The sequence below is a fragment of the Mobula hypostoma genome, chromosome 2 (genome assembly GCF_963921235.1).
Source record: "Mobula hypostoma chromosome 2, sMobHyp1.1, whole genome shotgun sequence".
Taxonomy (NCBI): Eukaryota; Metazoa; Chordata; class Chondrichthyes; order Myliobatiformes; family Myliobatidae; genus Mobula; species Mobula hypostoma.
In genome coordinates this window covers 61,107,052-61,127,206 of record NC_086098.1, presented here as the reverse complement: position 1 = coordinate 61,127,206, position 20,155 = coordinate 61,107,052, and the positions used below count along the sequence as shown (strand labels likewise).

General features: G+C 41.0%; 1 protein-coding gene across 1 annotated transcript; it reads left to right on the top strand.

Moving 5' to 3' along the window:
- The first annotated feature begins 16,014 nt into the window (after positions 1 to 16,014).
- Positions 16,015 to 19,673, top strand: kcnf1b (potassium voltage-gated channel, subfamily F, member 1b). Its single transcript, XM_063071245.1, has one exon. It carries the CDS (start codon positions 16,555 to 16,557, stop codon positions 18,001 to 18,003), a length of 1,449 nt encoding a protein of 482 aa, XP_062927315.1. The 5' UTR covers positions 16,015 to 16,554; the 3' UTR covers positions 18,004 to 19,673.
- Positions 19,674 to 20,155: the final 482 nt, after the last annotated feature.

The following is a 20,155-nucleotide window of genomic DNA, read 5'->3' as shown; positions in this document are numbered from 1 at the left end:
TTGGGATCCACATGAGCATCAGAGGAATTGATCTACTTCATCTTGTGGCAGAAAATACTATCTGAATGCCCTTAAGCTGCCTCCACAAGTACAAAACTATAAACTTTGGAATAGGAACTATAATAAAAGGCAGACCCCATACTTTTTCATTTGCCTATTGATCATTTTTAGTGAAAACTTGTCAGTGGTAACCCATGAGTATTAATATATGAATTTGTTGAATGGGCATGCAAATGGAGTACATCCCCTTACCCTCTATCTGTGGCTCACTATTATATTTGTCCTTTGATAATACTCCTATTAAGTTCCAATGGGCATTTTATTATACTGGAAGTAATAGACAAATTAAATTAGTTTACTGAAAATTTCAGCCAATCGATTAAATGGTTATCATCTGTAATTATGCTGAAACCAGGCTTTCCAAAGATGACAATCCATGAGTTTCAAATGAATTGGCAACATGGGGCATAAAAATTAAGTAGTATTCTTACTTTCCTGACAAAATAGAATAAGGTCAATCTACCCATTGTCTATGTGAGCTCGCTTGAGTAATCACTTTCCTTCATGCGTTTTTCTATAACCTCTCACATACCCATTAATTCCCCTCTGATTATTCAACCACACACCTACCGACCAATTTACAACAACCAGTTAACCTATCCACAATCAGACTATGGGATGCCTATGAGGGAAATCCAGACAGTCACAGGGAGAATGCGCAAACTCCACAGAACAGGACTGGAAGTCGGGATTGAACCCAGATCACTAGAGCAGTCGGTAACACTAATTGTGTTGACAGGAATACAAGCATTAGGCTTCAATTTTCACTCATTTTTGGCCAGGGATTCAAGCAGTTCTTTTAATGGAATTATTTATAACTGTATTAAGTTGTTTTGTCAGTGAGATTTCATATATTTATTATGCAATAGGTTAGAAAATTATTTTAATTATTGCTTGTACTTGAAGCAATACTCTATTATAGTTTTGTAATCACATTTCAAATCATATGATTAATTAGATCTTCTATTTGATTCATCCAAATTAAACCTTTAGTTGCATTAGTGAGTCAGGATTAGACATAAGTCGTAGGAAATTAATTTCCCCATTCTTCATCCAAAGTTTAGACTGCCAACCAAATATGTCTTAGCTGCATAGGTTAGTTCAGTAAATTATTTCTTATTTTTGGAGGACTATCTTGTACAGCACACACAGGAGTCCTTTGGCCTGCCACATCCATGCTGACCTTTTTGCCCATCTACACTAATCCCGTCCACCGGTGTTAGGACTATATCTTTCTGTGCTCAGCCTATAGGGACATCTTTAGGGAGCGGTGTCTCAGAAAGGCAGCGTCTATTACTAAGGACCTCCAGCACGCAGGGCATGCCCTTTTCTCACTGTTACCATCATGTAGGAGAGACAGAAGCCTGAAGGCACACAATCAGTGATTCAGGAACAGCTTCTCCTCTGCCATCCGACTCCTAAAGACATTGAAGCCTTCGACACTACCTCAATTTTTTTAATATACAGTATTTCTGTTTTTTTGCACATTTTTAAAAATCTATTCAATATATGTAATTGATTTACTTGTTTATTTATTATTATGTTTTATTTTTTTTTGAACTGCTGCTGCTAAATTAACAAATTTCATGTCACATGCCGGTGATAATAAACCTGATTGATTCTGATTCTGATTCTGATATATAGGCACCTGAGTAAACCCCTCTTACTTTTGATCTCCCTTGCATCAGGAAAAAAATTCTGACTTTCTATCTAACCCTCTCATAAGATACTTCTATCAAATCACTCTTCAATCTCCTAAACTTTAGGGAAAACAATTCTAGCCTATTCATTCCCTCTGCTGAACTAAGGTCTTCATATCCAGTCAGCATCCTGCAGAATCTCCTCTTCAATCTTCAATCTCTCCAGTGTAATCACATCTTTCCTTTCACGTGGTGATCAAAAATCCACATAGTGTGGCCAAGCTAGTATTTTGTAAAGTTGCAACGTAACATCCAAACTTACCTTCTATGCCCTGACCTATGAAGGCAAGGACGCCATACGCATTTATTGCCTCACTATCTACCTATGTTGCCACTTTCACAGAACTTGGGACTTAGATGCTTAGGTCTCTCGGTTTATCAATATTCCTTAGCATCCTACCATTTACTATATATGTCATAGTCATATTTGACATCCTAATATGCTTCACTTCACACTTGATGGGATTAACCTCCATCTCCAATGTTTGCTCAGATTGCTATCAGATGCATACATTGCTGTAGCCGTAGACTGCCTTTCATGCAGGTTCCTGCTCTGATCCTGCATAACACCACTAGTCCGAACGTCCAATAAGAAAAACACCACTACCATCAAGCTTCCTACTGCTGAGTCAATTCTGGATCCATTGCTGCTTTCACTTTATCATTAGACATTCTGTTTTACAACTGTGAGTATTGTAGTTAATTTCTAAGTTTACAAAGTTGATTAAGTAAGTGAAATATTGATCTAACATTATAGTTAACTGATATCTGATAAATGGTTCCTATTTAATTATTAAAAGTAAAGAATTCATTGTTGTTTTTGTGTCAAAACATTCAACAATAATTAATCTTTGCCATTTAACTCAGGTATTAGTAATGTTATTATCAGATACGGCTTGAGGAAATGTAAGCTAATAGCCAATTTGCACAGACCTTTGAAAATTATATGCTTTCCAATGCATTTGAGATTAGTACCTGCAGAGCTTATTTGTACTAACAAACTTTTAACACTCACAGCATCTCTTTACTGTTGGCTGAGGTCAATCATAAAATTCAGTTCATCTGCACTTATGGAATCAGTGTTCATTAGGTACCTATTTGTTAATAATGCAGGGGAAGGCAGCTTTTAAAAATTTAAAATATTGTTCAAGGAAAATCTGGTAGACTTTTTATAAATGTACCTGGCAGATATAGATTGAATAAAGTGGTCCTAGATTGGCTAAAACCATCAATGAAACAGTTAGTTCACCTGAGATCTCTGCCCTGAAAAACAACTACAAAGATTGCCCAATATTTAAAATAACACCTTTCTGACAATCAGATAATTAAATGTTAGGACTTCAGCAGCATGATGAAGAGAACTGAATTCTTCTCTTTGATACTTGTATTCAAATGAAAAATTAATTTTGACCCAATAGTAGCTTTGTGAATCAAGTTTATAATCACTTTGTTTACAGGAACATGCTGGAGATAAACTATATGAGGTTCTATGCCGTGGTCTCGTCACATATCTAGAAGAAAGTAGTAGGATACTTGTAGAAACCCTGTTGTTATCAGACTAGTAAATGGTTCTTTAATATGATCAGATGGATTCCTGACCTCACAATCTACCATGATATGATTTTGCACTTTCTCTGTTGCTTTATTCTGTACTGTTATAGTTGATCTTGGTCTATCTTAGTGCACTATGTATGAATTGATCAGTATAAACATTATGCAAGTCAAACATTTCACTGTATTTCAATACACATGGCAATAGTAAACCAAATCCATTTCCAAACTCAGAGAAACAAAAGAAAGTAGATGGAAATGCTGGAAGCAGTGACATGGAGAGGTTAAATGTTATGGAGAGCATACAGAGTATAAAATTGTAAGATCAAAAATATGAGAAGAAAAAAAATTGGAGAAGCAATTTCATGAACAGTTATCATAGTTTTCTTTTCCTTCCAACAAACATGTTCATATATCCACCCGCTGACTTAACATATTTTAAAATTAAGGTATTATTCATCACATTATTGTTAAAACTGTCTTAGGTGACTGCTATAGGGAGGCTAATTCTAAAGACAAAACTGTTATCGACAATTGTTTGAGAAGGTTAGGAGTGCAGCAGCATGACAAAGAGCATTGAATTCTTCTCGTTGATACTTATATTAAAATGACAAGTCGTCTATGGCACAGTATATCTTAGTGAAAAAAGGTTATAATCATGTTGTTCACAGGAGCACACTGGAGATAGATAATATCAAGTTCTCCTCTGTGGTCTCAAATCACATGTCCAGAACAATGGTTCAAAGTTAAAAGTAAATTTATTTTCAAAGTACAGATACGTCACCATATACAACCCTGAGAGTCATTTTCTTGTGGACATACTCAATAAATCCAATAACCATAATAGAAACAATGAAAGACTGTACCAACAGGGTCAACAGTATTGAGAATTTAATAATTAATAGAGTGTGAAATCTGCTTGACTGATGGCTTTGATTATTGTGAGGACTGCTCTTTATCTTTCTTTTGTACCATTTTAACTACCAACTTTGTAAAAGAGAAGCATGCAATTATTTGTCAATCTTAATTCTTTAATTCTTGCTTCTGCAAGCCTGAACGTGAAGCAGTCTATAACAGCTCACATATTTTTCATTACAAGTTCATGGTGGGAATATAAGAATTACTGGCAAGGTCTGCTGTACTTCATTTCTGGGAAAAAGCCAACTAATTTTGGTGTAACATAGGAAGGGAAGAGGGAGGACTTCAGGAATTGGAGGCACATTTCACTCTTGAAGGTGAATTATAAATCCTGTCCAAGGCTGTCGCCAACTGGATCAAGTCTGTTCTGGGACAGGGGATCCACCTGGATTAAATTTGTGCTGTGCTTGGCAGGTAAACTTCTGCACTGCTTGGCTTGAACTGCCTATGTTCAGGGCAGTGGGGTGGATGCCTGTATGGCTGGCTTAGAACAAGAGAAGACTTTTGATAGGGTATCACACATGTGACGTGGATGGGCTCTCCAAAATAGGTTTTGGCAATGGAATCAAAAATCCAGCTGCTCTACACAGATATCCATAGTGCAGTACAAATCAATGGGTAGGAGACGGATTGCGTCTCATCAATCTGGAGTCAGGTAAGGTTGTCCACTCTCCCCTGTCTTGTTTGTTGCAAAGAACCCTATGTCAAATCCAAAAGGAAAAATGTGAAAATACATTTGTAAGAGGAGTGATGTTGCCAGACAATAGAAGTGCACGGTCAAAACCTCCCCATACATAGATGATGTTGCCATCTTCTGCTCAAATCCGTGGTCACTTCGCTGATTAATCAGTATCTGTGACTGTTTTAAATTGGCATTGGGAGCTAGAGTCAACCGTGGTAAGAACAAGACCATTCTCTTTGGCAAATGGCCCAAATGATCCAACATTCCCTTTACTGTCAGGTCCAACTACTTAATTGTGTTGAGGATCTGGTTCAGAGGGGCTGATGTGCACGACAAGAATTGGTTGCAATGGATTGGGAAGGACAAGCAAAAACAGTGTCCCTGAAAACTGTATTCTCTGTCAATAACTAGGAAAAACTTGGTCATCCCTGATGTACTCTCAGGTGTGGCCTGTTTCCTGCTCCTCTGCCATGGTAATTACTCAACCTGTCTTCCAGTTTATCTGAGGGGTTCAAAATGGAACAGGTCAAATGGGTCAAGATGTACAACTCCTGAGGGAATGGCGGGGGGGGGGAGTGTACCCAACATTTGCCTCATCCTGATGACCATCTTGAGTGGCTGATTCACTTGTTATGCAGATCCAAAGTATGTGGGCTCCAAGTGTCACTATGTAGTGAGGTTCTCCCTGTTCCTAGTGTTGCGGAGGATAGTTCTGGCCCCATTGTAGCACAACATCCCATTCAGTTGGACATTGCTGTTCTACCTGAAAACATTCTTGACTACAAGTTCATCAGGCAGTGGTCAGCATAGAATATACTGCAGATATTGTGGGACACGGACTATTATAAATGCAGTGGAATAATTCCCTGAGCAAATTGTCCAGAATTGCCTCATTGCCAGATCTTACAATGAACACCAAGACCTTATCTGGCTGGCGGTGAGAGGCCTTTCCATTCAGGTCCTTCCAGTACGGATAACATATCATCCCCAGCTCATGCTGCCCATGGGATGGTGGTGGTGGGGAAGAGACTGTCACTCACCTTTTTGTGGACTGTAGATTTGCCTAGAGGGTTTGGGAAGGATGCAAAGGTCCTTATCTTGGTTCATCAGCTACATAACAGATGATTCTCTGATCTATGGACTGGTCCCAGGATTACATACCAAGACAGACATTAAGAATTACTGGAAGGTCATCAGTTCGGTGAAAGATGTTCTTTTGGTGTGCTTGAGACCTATTGGTCTTACAACACAGCAAGATGCCTGTAAGGGAATGCTGCTAACTGGCATATTCCAGTTTGCGGGACTATGTGCTGAGGAATGCACTGAAACTTGGTACAGCCAATGCAATGGCTCTGTGGGGAAGGACCACAGTCTAGGATCCCTTTGCTACTGCACATGGAGCTGAGTTGAATAGGGAAGCTCTCAAACAATGATGGCTGTATCACTCTCTCCAGGGGACCACATGAATGGTAATTCTTCCAGGACAAGGCTCATGTGTGCTCATGCCTGCAATTTCCCCAACGTGAGATACTTGATTGCAAAATCTGTGGTAGTGGGGAATTGCATTTGCATGCTTTTCTGATTTACAATGAAAAAATAGAACAATTCAGAACTCAGTTCTGTTGTATTTACCATGTACTCGATGAATATGTATAATAACTTTATACTTTGAGCTGCAAACCATTTCCTTTCTCAACAGAGAATATAATTTACTGCAACAAATTTCATCTAAAATTACGGTAACTTCAAACAGTGAAATTTTGGCTATATGGATGGAAACTGTGCTAAGTTTTGCTTACTTTAACAGTACAAAATATATTGACCGTGATGTAGAATGTAACATTGTCTTCATTTGGTTTAATCATTGTGCATTTTTAAAATGAGGATAAAGTCTATGTTTCAAATTTATAAGGTGGGTAAATACTTTCTGGTTTTTTTCATCTTTGGATGAATATTTATATAAATGGTGGTAAATTGGAAAATATTGATGCACAGAGGGATCTGAGTGTCAGTATACACCAGTCCATAAGACCATAAGACATTGGAGTAGAATTAGGCCACTTGGCCCATCGAGTTTGCTCCACCATTCCATCATGGCTGATTTATTATCTCTCTCAACCCTATTCTCTTGCCTTCTCCCTGTAACATTTGATGCTCTGACTAACTAAGGACCTAAAAATCTCTGCTTTAAACATACTTAATGACTTGGCCATCACAGCTATTCCTGGCAATGGATTCCACAGATTCTTTACCCTCTGGGGAAAGAAATATCTTCTCATCTTTGTTCTGAATGGATTCTGAAGTTGTGCATTGTGGTCCTAAACTCACTCACTACAGGAAACATCCTCTCCACCTCCGCTCTGTCTAGGTCTTTCAATATTCCACAGGTTTTAATGAAATTCCCCTTCATTCTTCTAAACTCAGGTGAGCACAGGCCCAGGGACAGCCATCAAGTGCTCTTCATATATTAACTCTTTCATTCCTGAAATCATTCTTGTGGACCTCCTGTGGAACTTCTCCAATGTCAGGACATCTTTTTTTAGTTAAGGGACTCAAAACTGCACACAATACTCCAAGTGTTGACTGACCAATGCTTTGTAAATCCTCAGCATCATATTTTTGCAGTTTTATTCTAGTCCTCTCAAAATGATTGCTAACATTGCATTTGCCTTCCCTACCACCGACTCAATCTGCAGAGTAACCTTTAGAGAATCCGGCACAGGGACTCCCAATTCCCTTTACACCTCTGATTTTTGAATTTTCACCCCATTTAGAAAATAGTTTACATCTTTATTCTCCCTACCAAAGTCCATGGCCATACACTATATTCCATCTACCACTTCTTTGCCCATTCTCCCAATCTATCCAAGTCCTCCTGCAGACTCCCTGGTTTCTCAACATTACCTGCCCCTCCACCTATCTTCGTATCTTCTGCAAACTTGGCCACAAAGCTATCAGTTCCATCATCCAAATTATTGACATATAACATGAAAAGAAGCAGTCCCAATACTGATTCCTGCAGACCACCACGTCACTGGCAGCCAACCAGAATAGCTTCCTTTTATTTAGATTCTTTGGCTCCTGCCAATCAGCCAGTCTTCTACCAATGTAAGTATCTTTCCTGTATTACCATTGGCTCTTTTGTTGTTAAGCAGCTTCATGTATGGTACTTTGTCACAAGCCTTCTGAAAATCCAAGTAAACAGCATCCACTGACTCTTTTGTCTATTCTGCCTGTTATATCCTCAAAGAATTTCAACAGATATCATTTCCCCTTAAGAAAACCATGCTGACTTTGACCTACTTTACGATGCACCTTCAAGTACCCCAAATCCTTACCCTTAATTATGGACTCCAACCAGGGCTGGATTAAGCTAGTGTGAGACCTATAGCATATGATATAAAGGGGCCCTAAATTTAAAAAATGCGTGTAAGTATTAAAACGTAAATTATTTACTTGCATAGTAAAGTAATTCAATTTTTTCCTTTGCTATACAGCCAGATAATATGACAAATGTCTGACACTTCAATAACAGTATTACTTACAAGTAGGTATCAATTTCAAATGTCAAAAGTCACAATACTACAATTTAAAAGTTAGATTTTCTAGACTTAGCATGAGCAAATTTGTTGATGGTACTGGAAATGACTATTTCACACAGAAGTTCATCTTCAATGCTCATTAAAGTGAGATTGTTCAATCTGTTTTGACCCATGGTGCTCCTTAGTTCATTTTTAATCCTTTTCAGTTTTGAAAATGAGCGTTCTCAACTGCAGTTGGTAACCATGAGTGACAAATGGATGCACAAGGCATTTTCTACATTTGGAAAACATGACTCCAAAGAATTGTCAGTTATCAAATGGTACAATTGCAACTCTACAAGGTCTTGTTTGGCACCAATATGAGAAGCAAGATCAGCTTTCAACAGTTCAGTAAACTGGACAAATCCTTCATTAAGACTTTCTTCCAGATCTTCTGGATATGATTTAATAAGATCTGATGACCTCTTTACCATCTCTTCGGGTGTAAATGACTGTAACTGATGAAGGAATCCAAAAACACCATTCATCTTTGGATAAGCTATCTGCCTTTTTGACAGGGCAGAAAGCAAGCTGTCAATAATGGCAAGAAATGTTCGGCTTTTAAACTTTTGAGAAGGCGTTTGAGATTCAACAAGTGGATCAAGAGTGCTGGAACCACTGAAATCATCATACGTGTGATTTTGCTTGTGTTGTCTTCGAGTTTGCTGTTGATAATCTTCACACTTCGTCAAATCCTTGGCTTTTTGCTCAATGTCTGAAAAAGTAGACCACATAGCTTGAATATATCCATGCAAGGATTCATAGAGTGCACAAGATGTGTTCAAGTCTTGGCCAGAAGATTGCAAGGAAGCACTGGTCATTTGAAAATGCTGTAATATTTGATCCAACTTCTTCAGGTAAGTAGTTCGTGAAAGTAGTCCACGAGCATGTTGTCGACACACTGCCTTCTGATCATTGTTATTTGGAATGTCATCCAAGACTTGTTTTATTGCAGAAAAGCTGTGTAAAAGTGCTTTTGTTGCATCTGCACAAGCTGACCACCTCATATCTGACATTTTTTTCACAATGGGCAAATGAGCACCGCCATCAGATAATGCAGCAGCATTCACAACACGATAGAGGAACTCAGCAGGTCAGGAGCATCAGTGGAAAAGATCGGTCGATGTTTCGGGCCAGAACCCTTCGTCAGGACTGTAGGGGGAAGGGGCAGAGGCCCTATAAAGAAGGTGTGGGGAGGGTGGGAAGGAGAAAGCTGGTAGGTTCCAGGTGAAAAATCAGTAAGGGGAAAGATAAAGGGGTGGGGGAGGGGAAGCAGGGAGATGATAGGCAGGAAAGGTGAAGAAAAAATAGGGGAAAACACAATGGGTAGTAGAAGGAGGTGGAACCATGAGGGAGGAGGTAGGCAGCTGGGGGAGGGGGCAGAGTGACATAGGATAGGGGAAGGGAGGGGAAGGGAATTAACAGAAGTTGGAGAATTCTATGTTCATACCAAGGGTCTGGAGACTACCTAGACGGTATATGAGGTGTTGCTCCTCCAACCTGAGTTTAGCCTCATCATGGCAGTAGAGGAGGCCATGTATGGACATATCTGAATGGGAATGGGAAGCAGAGTTGAAGTGGCTGGGTACTGGGAGATCCTGTCTGTTTTGGCGGATGGAGCGGAGGTGCTCGACGAAGTGGTCCCCCAATGTGCGTCGGGTTTCACCGATGTAGAGGAACCCGCACCGGGAGCACTGGATGCAATAGATGACCCCAACAGACTCACAAGTGAAGTGTTGCCTCACTTGGAAGTACTGTTTGGGGCCCTGTTTGGGGAAGTACTGTATGTCTAGGGAGTCTCCAGCCCCTTGGTATGTCTTGCCACCAATCAGGGCCCCAAACAGTACTTCCAAGTGAGGCAACACTTCACTTGTGAGTCTGTTGGGGTCATCTATTGCATCCGGTGCTCCCAGTGTGGCCTCCTCTACATCGGTGAAACCCGACGCAGATTGGGGGACCGCTTCGTCTCTCACCTCCGCTCCATCCGCCAAAACAGACAGGATCTCCCAGTAGCCACCCACTTCAACTCTGCTTCCCACTCCCATTCAGATATGTCCATACATGGCCTCCTCTACTGCCATGATGAGGCTAAACTCAGGTTGGAGGAGCAACACCTCATATACCGTCTAGGTAGTCTCCAGCCCCTTGGTACGAACATAGAATTCTCCAGCTTCCGGTAATTCCCTCCCCCTCCCTTCCCCTATCCCTATCTCTACCCCCTCCCCCAGCTGCCTACCTCTTCCCTCTCGGTTCCGCCTCCTTCTACTACCCATTGTGTTTTCCCCTATTCTTTCCTCACCTTTCCTGCCTATCACCTCCCTGCCTCCCTTCCCCCACCCCTTTATCTTTCCCCTTACTGGTTTTTCTCCTGGAACCTACCAGCCTTCTCCTTCCCACCCTCCCCCCACCTTCTTTATAGGGCCTCTGCCCCTTCCCCCAACAGTCCTGATGAAGGTTTCCGGCCCGAAACGTCGACCGATCTTTTCCACTGATGCTGCCCGACCTGCTGAGTTCCTCCAGTGTGTTGTGAGTGTTGCTTTGACCCCAGCATCTGCAGATTATTTTGTGTTTAAGATAATGCAGCAGAAAGGAGATCCCACCGATAAGTAGAAGCAGAAAGAAATATGTACAGGCTTTCTACAAATTGCAAGAAAATAAATGCTTCTTGACAACATTCAGTGACACATTTTCCAACCAAATTTAGTGAATGTGCAAAACATGGAATGTAATCCACAAACTCATTCAGCTTTTTAATTCGTGCTTTTAACCACTATGCTTGCCACTCATGTTGCTGGCATTGTCATAACTTTGACCACGGCAGTCTTTTATATCAATGTCATTTTCCTTTAAAAAGTCAAGTAAACTTTGAGCAAGTTGTTCATCACTATGACCTTCCATATCCAAAAACTTCACAAATCTTTCAACTGGTCCAGACGGCAAAACATAGCGCACAGTTGAAGTCAGCTAGTCCACATTAGCTATATCTGGAGTAGAATCCAATGAAACAGTTGGATTCTTCACTTGTATTTCTTCACTTTACCGATAATGTGATCCAATCTGCTGGATCCAATCTGATTGATGAATTCCTCACATGTTGTTTTAGATAGGTATGATTTATGTCCGCTTCCTTGGTTTGCATGAGCATTTATACCACGACACAGCAAGGAGCTAACACACGCCTACACACACATACTGTACCATGCAGCATGCAGCTCCCCCAACATGAAAACAACAGCATTGTCAGATCGTCGTTGTTGTGGTGTGTATGAAATCACAGAGCATTCCATTACCGGTAGGTACAAGGCAGTTTCTTTATTCGACAAAACAAGGTTACAGCAGGCAGAGACCCCTGGCAAAGCAGGTCTAACCACCTTGTGATTGAGGTTCGATATTTATTTGCTAAACACGAAGGACAGTTCGTAGTTACAAGTATAGACAATTCTTTGAAGTTTTCACATCTTTTGATTAAATTCATTCTACTGGTGCCAGTATGCCTAAACTGGCATTCATGGCCTTTAGGAATGCAAGTTAAAATCCATAATACAATATTCGGTATGTTACGTGCTAACATAGAGGACAATTCATATTCAAAAGGCATAAATATGGTGTCTTTGCAATTACCTGTAAACTTAGCATTCTTGTCTCAGAGGTGCCAGAGATGCATTGTTACAAATGAAACTGGGCTCACAGCTTTTAGGAAATGCATTGTTATGAACTCAATCCACAGTACTTTGTCAACGAACAGAAGACTGATGGCTGAAGTCATTTATTATTTAAGTGTAAATGAATCGTCTACCCAAAACACACTCTAACAGTCATGAGAATACAATTTCACCAGACTGCAGCTTGCAAGCATTCAGTGTGGGCGGGGCCCTCGAAAATGTGGGGCCCGTAGCATATGCTACTTCTGCTACTAGGTTAATCCGGCCCTGACCTCAACATCTTCCCAGTCACTGAAGTTAGGCTAATTGGCCTATAATTTCCTTCCTTCTGCCTCCCTCCTGTCTTAAAGAGTGGAAGGATATTTGCAATTTTCCAGTCCTCTAGTGATTCTTGAAATCACTGAAATCAAATATGCAGATGAAGTGAAAATTTAAGAAGGCAAATGATAGTGGGAGACAGCCTTATAGAGCGGACTTCAGAGTACAAGGAGACAGAGTAGGAGGGCTTTGGCTCAACGGGGCTTTGGCAGTAACACGTCGAGGTGAGGTAGGTTGCTTGTGTAGAGTACAGACAGGAAGTATGTGTGTGAGGCCGGTGTTAGATTTGGGAAATCCTGGGACCACCTTAGGGAACTAGAGATGCAGCTCAATGACCTTCGTCTGGTCAGGAAAAGTGGGAAGGTGATAGAGAGGAGCTATAGGCAGGTAGTCACAACGGGGCCTTGGGAAACTGATAAGTGGGTAACAGTCAGGAGATGAAAGGGCAAGAGTCAGATGCTAGAGAGTAACCCAGTGGTTGTTTGTGTACTGTTGGGGGGGTGGGGGAACGGCCTACCTGGGGGAATCAACAGTGGCAAGTCTGGCCCTGTGGCTCAGAATGGTAGGGAAAGAAAGAGGATGGCAGCAATGATAGGGGACTCAATAGATAGGGGTTTAGACAGGCAATTCTGTGGATGCAGGAAGGAAACACAGATGGTAGTTTGCCTCCCAGGTGCCAGGGTCTGGGATGTTTCTGATCAGGTCCACGATATTCTGAAGTGGGAAGGAGAACAGCCAGAAGTCGTGCGACATATTGGTGCCAACGAAAAGGGAGGAGGTCCTGAAAACAGACTTATCAGGCATCAGGAGTTAGGAAGGAAGTTGAAAAGCAGGACCTCAAAGGTAGTAATCTCAGGATTACTGCCTGTGCCATGCGACAGTGAGTACAGGAATAGAGTGAGGTGGAGGATAAATGCTTGGCTGAGGGACTGGAGCAGGGGGCAGGGATTCAGATTTCTGGATCACTGGGACCTCTTTCGGGCAGGAGTGACCTGTACAAAAGGGATGGGTTGCACTTGAATCACAGGGGGACAAATATCCTGGCAGGGAGGTTTGCTAAAGCTATTGGGGAGAGTTCAAACTAGAATTGCTGGGGGGTGGGAACCAAACTGAAGAGATGAAGGAAGAGATGGTTGGCAAATGATAGTGGGAGACAGTGATAGAGAAAGCTTGTAGACAGTGCAAGAGGGAGGATAGGCAGGTGATAGAGAAGGGATGCACTCAGACCGATGGTTTGAGATGTGTCTATTTTAATGCAAGGAGCATTGTGAACAAAGCAGGTGAGCTTACAGCGTGGATCAGTACATCAGGATCAAGCTATGATGTGGTGGCCATTACAGAGACTTGGATGGCTCAGGGACAGGGATGCTTACTTCAAGTGCCAGGCTTCAGATGTTTCAGAAAGGACAGGGAGGGAGGCAAAAGAGGTGGGGGTGTGGTACTGTTGATCAGAGATAGTGTCACGGCTGCAGAAAAGGAGGAAGTCATGGAAGGATTGTCTACAGGGTCTCTGTAGGTGGAAGTTAGGAACAGAAAGGGGTCAATAACTCTACTGGGTGTTTTTTATAGACCTTCCAAAAGCAACAGGGATATCGAGAACAGATAGGAAGACAGATTCTGAAAAGGTGTAATAATAACAGGGTTGTCATGTGGGAGATTTTAATTTCCCAAATATTGATTGGCATCTCCCTAGAGCGAGGGGTTTAGATGGGGTGGAGTTTGCTAGGTGTGTTCAGGAAGGTTTCTTGACACAATATGTAGGTAAGCCTACAAGAGGAGAGGCTGTACTTGATCTGGTATTGGGAAATGAACCTGGTCAGGTGTCAGATCTCTCAGTGGGACAGCATTTTGGAGATAGTGATCATAATTCGATCTCCTTTACCATAGCATTGGAGAGGGATAGGAACAGATAAGTTAGGAAAGTGTTTAATTGGAGTAAGGGGAAATATGAAGCTATCTGGCAGGAACTCGGAAACATAAACTGGGATCAGATGTTCTAAGGGAAAAGTACAGAAGAAATGTGGAAAATGAGACAGGGAAAGGATGGTAGGGTGGAGGAACCGTAGTGTACAAAGGCTGTCGTAAATCTAGTCAAGAAGAAAAGAAAAGCTTACAAAAGGTTAAAAAAAACTAGGTAATGATAGAGATCTAGAAGATTATAAGGCTAGCAGGAAGGAGTTTAAGAATGAAATTAGGAGAGCCAGAAGGAGCCATGAGAAGGCCTTAGCAGACAGGATTAAGGAAAACCCCAAGGCATTCTACAAGTCTGTGAAGAGCAAGAGGATAAGGTGTGAGAGAATAGGACCAATCAAGCATGACAGTGGAAAAGTGCGTAAGGAGGAGACAGCAGAGGTACTTAATGAGTACTTTGCTTCAGTATTCACTATGGAAAAGGATCTTGGTGATTGTAGGGATGACTTACAGTGGACTGAAAAGCTTGAGCATATAGATATTAGGAAAGAAGATGTGCTGGAGCTTTTGGAGAGCATCAAGTTGGATAAGTCACTGGGACCAGATGAGATATACCCCAGGATACTGTGGGAGGCGAGGGAGGAGATTGCTGAGCCTCTGGCCATGATCTTTGCATCATCAGTGAGGACGAGAGAGCTTCCGGAGGATTAGAGGTTTGTGGATGTTGTTCCTTTATTCAAGAAAGGGAGTAGAGATAGCCCAGGGAATTATGGACCAGTGAGTCTTAATTCAGTGGTTGATAAGTTGATGGAAAAGACCCTGAGAGGCAAGATTTATGAACATTTGGAGAGGTATAATATGATTAGGAATAGTCAGCGTGGCTCTGTCACAGAAGTCTATCGAGACTAAGCTACTCAATATATTTACAAAATTAGATTTCTAGATACAAAAGGTGTTAAGAATTATGGAGAAAGATAAATATTCAGATAAAGGATGAGCTATGATCCTATTGAATGGCAATGTCGGCATGAAGGGCCAGATATCCGTCTCCTGTTTACTATGGTATAATTACTTCTTCAGATTGCTTCCGTTAGTTATACCTCTTCAGCTATGCTAATTTAAGCCTGATCTACGAGGTTAACCAGCATGCTATTTTATACAGATCCGAGGAATCCACCAACATGTTCCACTCTACACTCCAATGGGAAAATGCTTTTCTTCTCCTGAATTCACAGAAGAATTTTATGTTGCAAACGAAACATGTAAATAAGCAGTAGGACTAAAGGCGATCAACGAGCTTGTACATTACCCAAACGGAAGAAAAAAAATCATCGAATTCTTTCAGCAAAACATAACACGTGCGTTTTGTGTGGCTTGTAGCTGCATATTTTTCATCACTATGCAATAAAGTTTGTTAAATCTTTCTCGTTCCCAAGTGTTTGCTTTATGAAACGTAAAAAGCGCGATGGGGTTTGCAGTAATTCAGCAATTATTTTCAGACGCCGTGGAGCTGTTTCACCAGTAGGGCGCGCGGCTGGTTTCTAGCTGCTCAGATGTGGTGGATGTGAAGAATTTCAGTACGCGTCCAGGAGACAGATTATGTTACCTTTTGTGATCCGAACTGTTGACATTCTCCGAGGCTGTGGATAGCGGTGATAAAATTTGCCTCTCTCATTGCGTTACACGCACTGACTCTGCCGACAAGTTATCAGCCTATTGCCCGTTTATCAAACTGCCTGCAGGAGAAACAGTCCTTTTAAAACTCCACGTTTGTGAGGTATAGTTTTGTTCTGGTTTCGTGAGATTAGCGACCTGACAGAACGCCGCGTGTTTGGTTTATTTGAATATATTCTATTAATCGACTGCCAGATGATGACGTACGAAGGTATTTGGATGGCTTTTCTGGGGGAGGTTTATAAGTAGGCGATTCCAACTTTCAGCGCGACAGATTTGGTGAATTTTGATCTAAAGCGTTTCATTCGCAGTATTTCACGAATAGCGTTTCCCTTCAACTGCATTCCAGAGGTTAATGTAATGGTTTGTTTTACATTTTCTATCTATAAATTTTACGAAAAAGCGAGGCAGTCGATGCAAGTAATCGAATTCAGACATTCATAAAAGGAGCGAGAAGTGTGGCTGTTGAACTTGTGTCAGTGTAAGGTATCTAAACCATGGGGACGGAGCCCAAGAGCCCAGATTCAAGTGAATCAGAAGCTTCGGAGGATCAGGAGCTGGTGGTGAACATCGGCGGAGTCCGTCACCTACTTTACGGGTATGTTGTGAACCGTTACCCGGAGAGCCGGTTGGCAGAACTCCTTCGCTGCAGTGGGTACGAGGCCATCTCCTCCCTCTGCGACGACTACGACCCAAGTAAGAGAGAGTTCTACTTCGACCGAGATCCAGATTCCTTTAAGTGTGTGATGGAAGTGTACTATTTCGGAGAAATACACATAAAGAAGGGCATTTGCCCTATTTGTTTCAAAAACGAGCTGGACTTCTGGAAGATCGACGTGGACTTTTTGGATGAGTGTTGCAAATGCTTGCTGGGCGAGAAGAACGACGAGCTGGAAGAAATCGCCAAGCAAGTGCAGATTATCCTGGCCGACAGGGGGGTATCGGCGGATACCTGTTGGGGCAAAACTCAGAAGTTCCTCTGGAAACTGATGGAAAAGCCCGACTCGTCCTGTCCGGCCAGGGTGATTGCCGTCTTGTCTTTCCTGTTTATTCTGATCTCTTCCGTGGTCATGTGCCTGAGCACCATTCCCGAGCTCCAAGTGCTGGACGAGGAGGGGAGCCTGGTGGAGCATCCGGCCCTTGATTCTATCGAGACGGCATGCATCGGCTGGTTCACAGCCGAGTATATCCTCCGGCTCCTCGCAGCGCCCAACAAGCTGAAATTTGCACTTGCTTTCATGAACATCATAGATGTGCTGGCCATTCTGCCTTTCTACGTCAGCCTGATCCTCACCACAGTCGGGGCAACCCTGATGGAGCTGACGAACGTGCAGCAAGCCATCCAAGCTCTCCGGATCATGCGGATAGCGCGGATTTTTAAACTGGCTCGACACTCCAGCGGTCTGCAGACCCTCACCTACGCGCTGAAGAGAAGCTTTAAGGAGCTGGGCCTATTGCTTATGTACTTGGCTATTGGTATTTTCGTGTTCTCGGCTTTAGGCTTCACCATGGAACAGAGCCACCCCGAAACGCTTTTCAAAAGCATACCGCAGTCGTTCTGGTGGGCTATCATCACAATGACTACCGTTGGGTACGGGGATATTTACCCAAAGACAACTCTGGGGAAGCTCAACGCGGCCATCAGCTTTCTCTGCGGCATCATAGCTATTGCCTTGCCTATTCATCCCATTATTAATAACTTTGTCAGGTATTATAACAAGCAGAAAGTGTTAGAAACAGCTGCAAAACACGAGCTTGAACTAATGGAATTGAATGCCAAGGCCAGAGATTCCGAGGATCCCAGGCATCAACATGTGGATATTGTGATTACCAAAACCAGTAACCTCTCGCTCAGTAAGAGTATTCTGAACACGTACACTGATACTTTTATTCCACTCTTATCAGAGGAAAAACTGCATCGAAACAGACTTCAGAGCTGTAAATGAACTGATAGTTTGCTATCAAAACAGATTGGGAAATGTGCAATTTTATTAGGTGCATCGGAATGCCATTCCTGTCGTCTTACCTGTCGCCAAACATTGATGCCGCAGACATTTATGACTATGCATGCTTGATACAAAAATATAAAGGAACATCCAATACTGTCAATGTTATTTAGAGTTACAATAAGCTACACCCATATAGTGATTATTTGGCATCGATGATCATATTAATATTTTTGACATTTTAGAAATGTTTGAGTAGTAAAGAGAGATAGGTATGATTTATGGGGTATTTATAAAGTAACATCTGATTTTAATTAAATAAATGGCGTATTGGATCCTTGCATAGTTACATAATGCTGGACAAAGAATATTCCCAAGTAAAAACTTGATAACAAATCTATTGGAAGTGGTTTAACACTGTGACTTACATTTACAGGTTTTCAAAACAAATTATGTGCAAACTGTATCACGACCTCTTGATAAAGTATAAGTATCACCTCTATCACGGGCACAGGGGCAACATGAGAAAATTTTGGTAATAGTTGATCATGATCATTGTCATATGTTATAAATAATTTTGAAAATTCATAAATAAATATCTTTAATACTGTATCAAACATGCTACATGAAAGGGAACAGAATAAAAATAATGGAACTAAAAATCAAACCAGAATATATTATATACAGGTATATGTTTGCCTGGTAGGTCAGCTGAGACCTGTAATGATAAAGTTACTGATAACTTTATCTGTGGCATTGGATCAGAATAAAGAGTACCATATTGCAGGAAAAAGGAGCAACACAAGCATATGTAACTTGGTTTAGAAAAAAAAGTACTTCAGGATGTATATTGTATATATTTCTCTGACATTAAATTGACCTTTGAACCTTTGAATTTTTAATATTATTTAAAAATCCAAACCAAGAGCAAATTATTTAAACTTCATGCAATGGACTCACTGTGAGACAAATACCAAAATAATTTACTTTTATTAGAGTCGATTTTAATACATTTATAGAAAGTAAGACCATAACTATTGGGATGATATAATTTACCTGGGATAAGAAGCACAAAACTACAATGTTTTGCCAACAAGAACACTAATTTCAGAATTACTCTATTAACCAGAAAAGTAAAGTATATGTGCACATATCTCAGTGGTATAATTATTGTTTTATAAGAATAAAGTTCTACAATTTTCATTAATTTTGAGAACCACTTAACAATTACTAATCATCCACTACTGGAAATAATGTCCCAATCCCAATCAATATGTTCTGACAAATATTTCCCATGTTATATACCTTCGAATGTACATTAGGTCTGTTGTACAGTGGTTATATTCTTTTTATGTGAACTACTTTTGTCATTGTGCAGTTCTTATTGACAGAAACCTGTATTAATATTTCCTGCTTGATTTTGTTAACTGTACAATTTTTGTATATTCAATTATTCAAAAGTTCTTAAAATACCATCATTGCTTGAAATCATGCTTTACAATTATAATGTATTTGGAAATATGGGAATATGGTCCAAATATAACAGATGTATCTAGCATACTATGTATTAAACCTTAAAACTATGCATATCAGATTTATAAAATAAATGTCTTATGTAATCTGCCACATTGCACTGCCATCACTGAGATGGTAAATGTACATAGACAATGTCACAGGCATAAGAATTTATGATGAAAATATGTAAATAAGAACAGAATAATGAACTTTACATGGAGACTGAATTACATTTCTCTGTCCTAGTCCAGTTAAAAGTTATCCTTTAACCCATAATTTGTTGCAACTCAAGGAGGCATAGTGGTCAGAGTAATTCATTACATTACCAGCGATTTGCAGATCGGGGTTCAATTCCCGCTGCCCTCCGCAAGGAATTTGTACATTCTCTCCATGACTGTATGGGTTTTCTCTGGGTGCTCTGGTTTCCTCCCACGTTCGAAAAGATATATGGGTTAGAGTTAGTAAATCACCTCACTATAGGAAGGATGTGGAAGCATTAGAAAGGGTATAGAGGAGATTTACCGGGATGCTGCCTGGTTTAGAAAGTATGCATTATGATCAGAGATTAAGGGAGCTGGGGCTTTACTCTTTGGAGAGAAGGAGGATGAGAGGAGACATGATAGAGGTGTACAAGATA

Bases quoted from the DNA above. Each gene is read 5' to 3' on its own strand.
- kcnf1b (XM_063071245.1), top strand. From the start codon at position 16,555: ATGGGGACGGAGCCCAAGAGCCCAGATTCAAGTGAATCAGAAGCTTCG.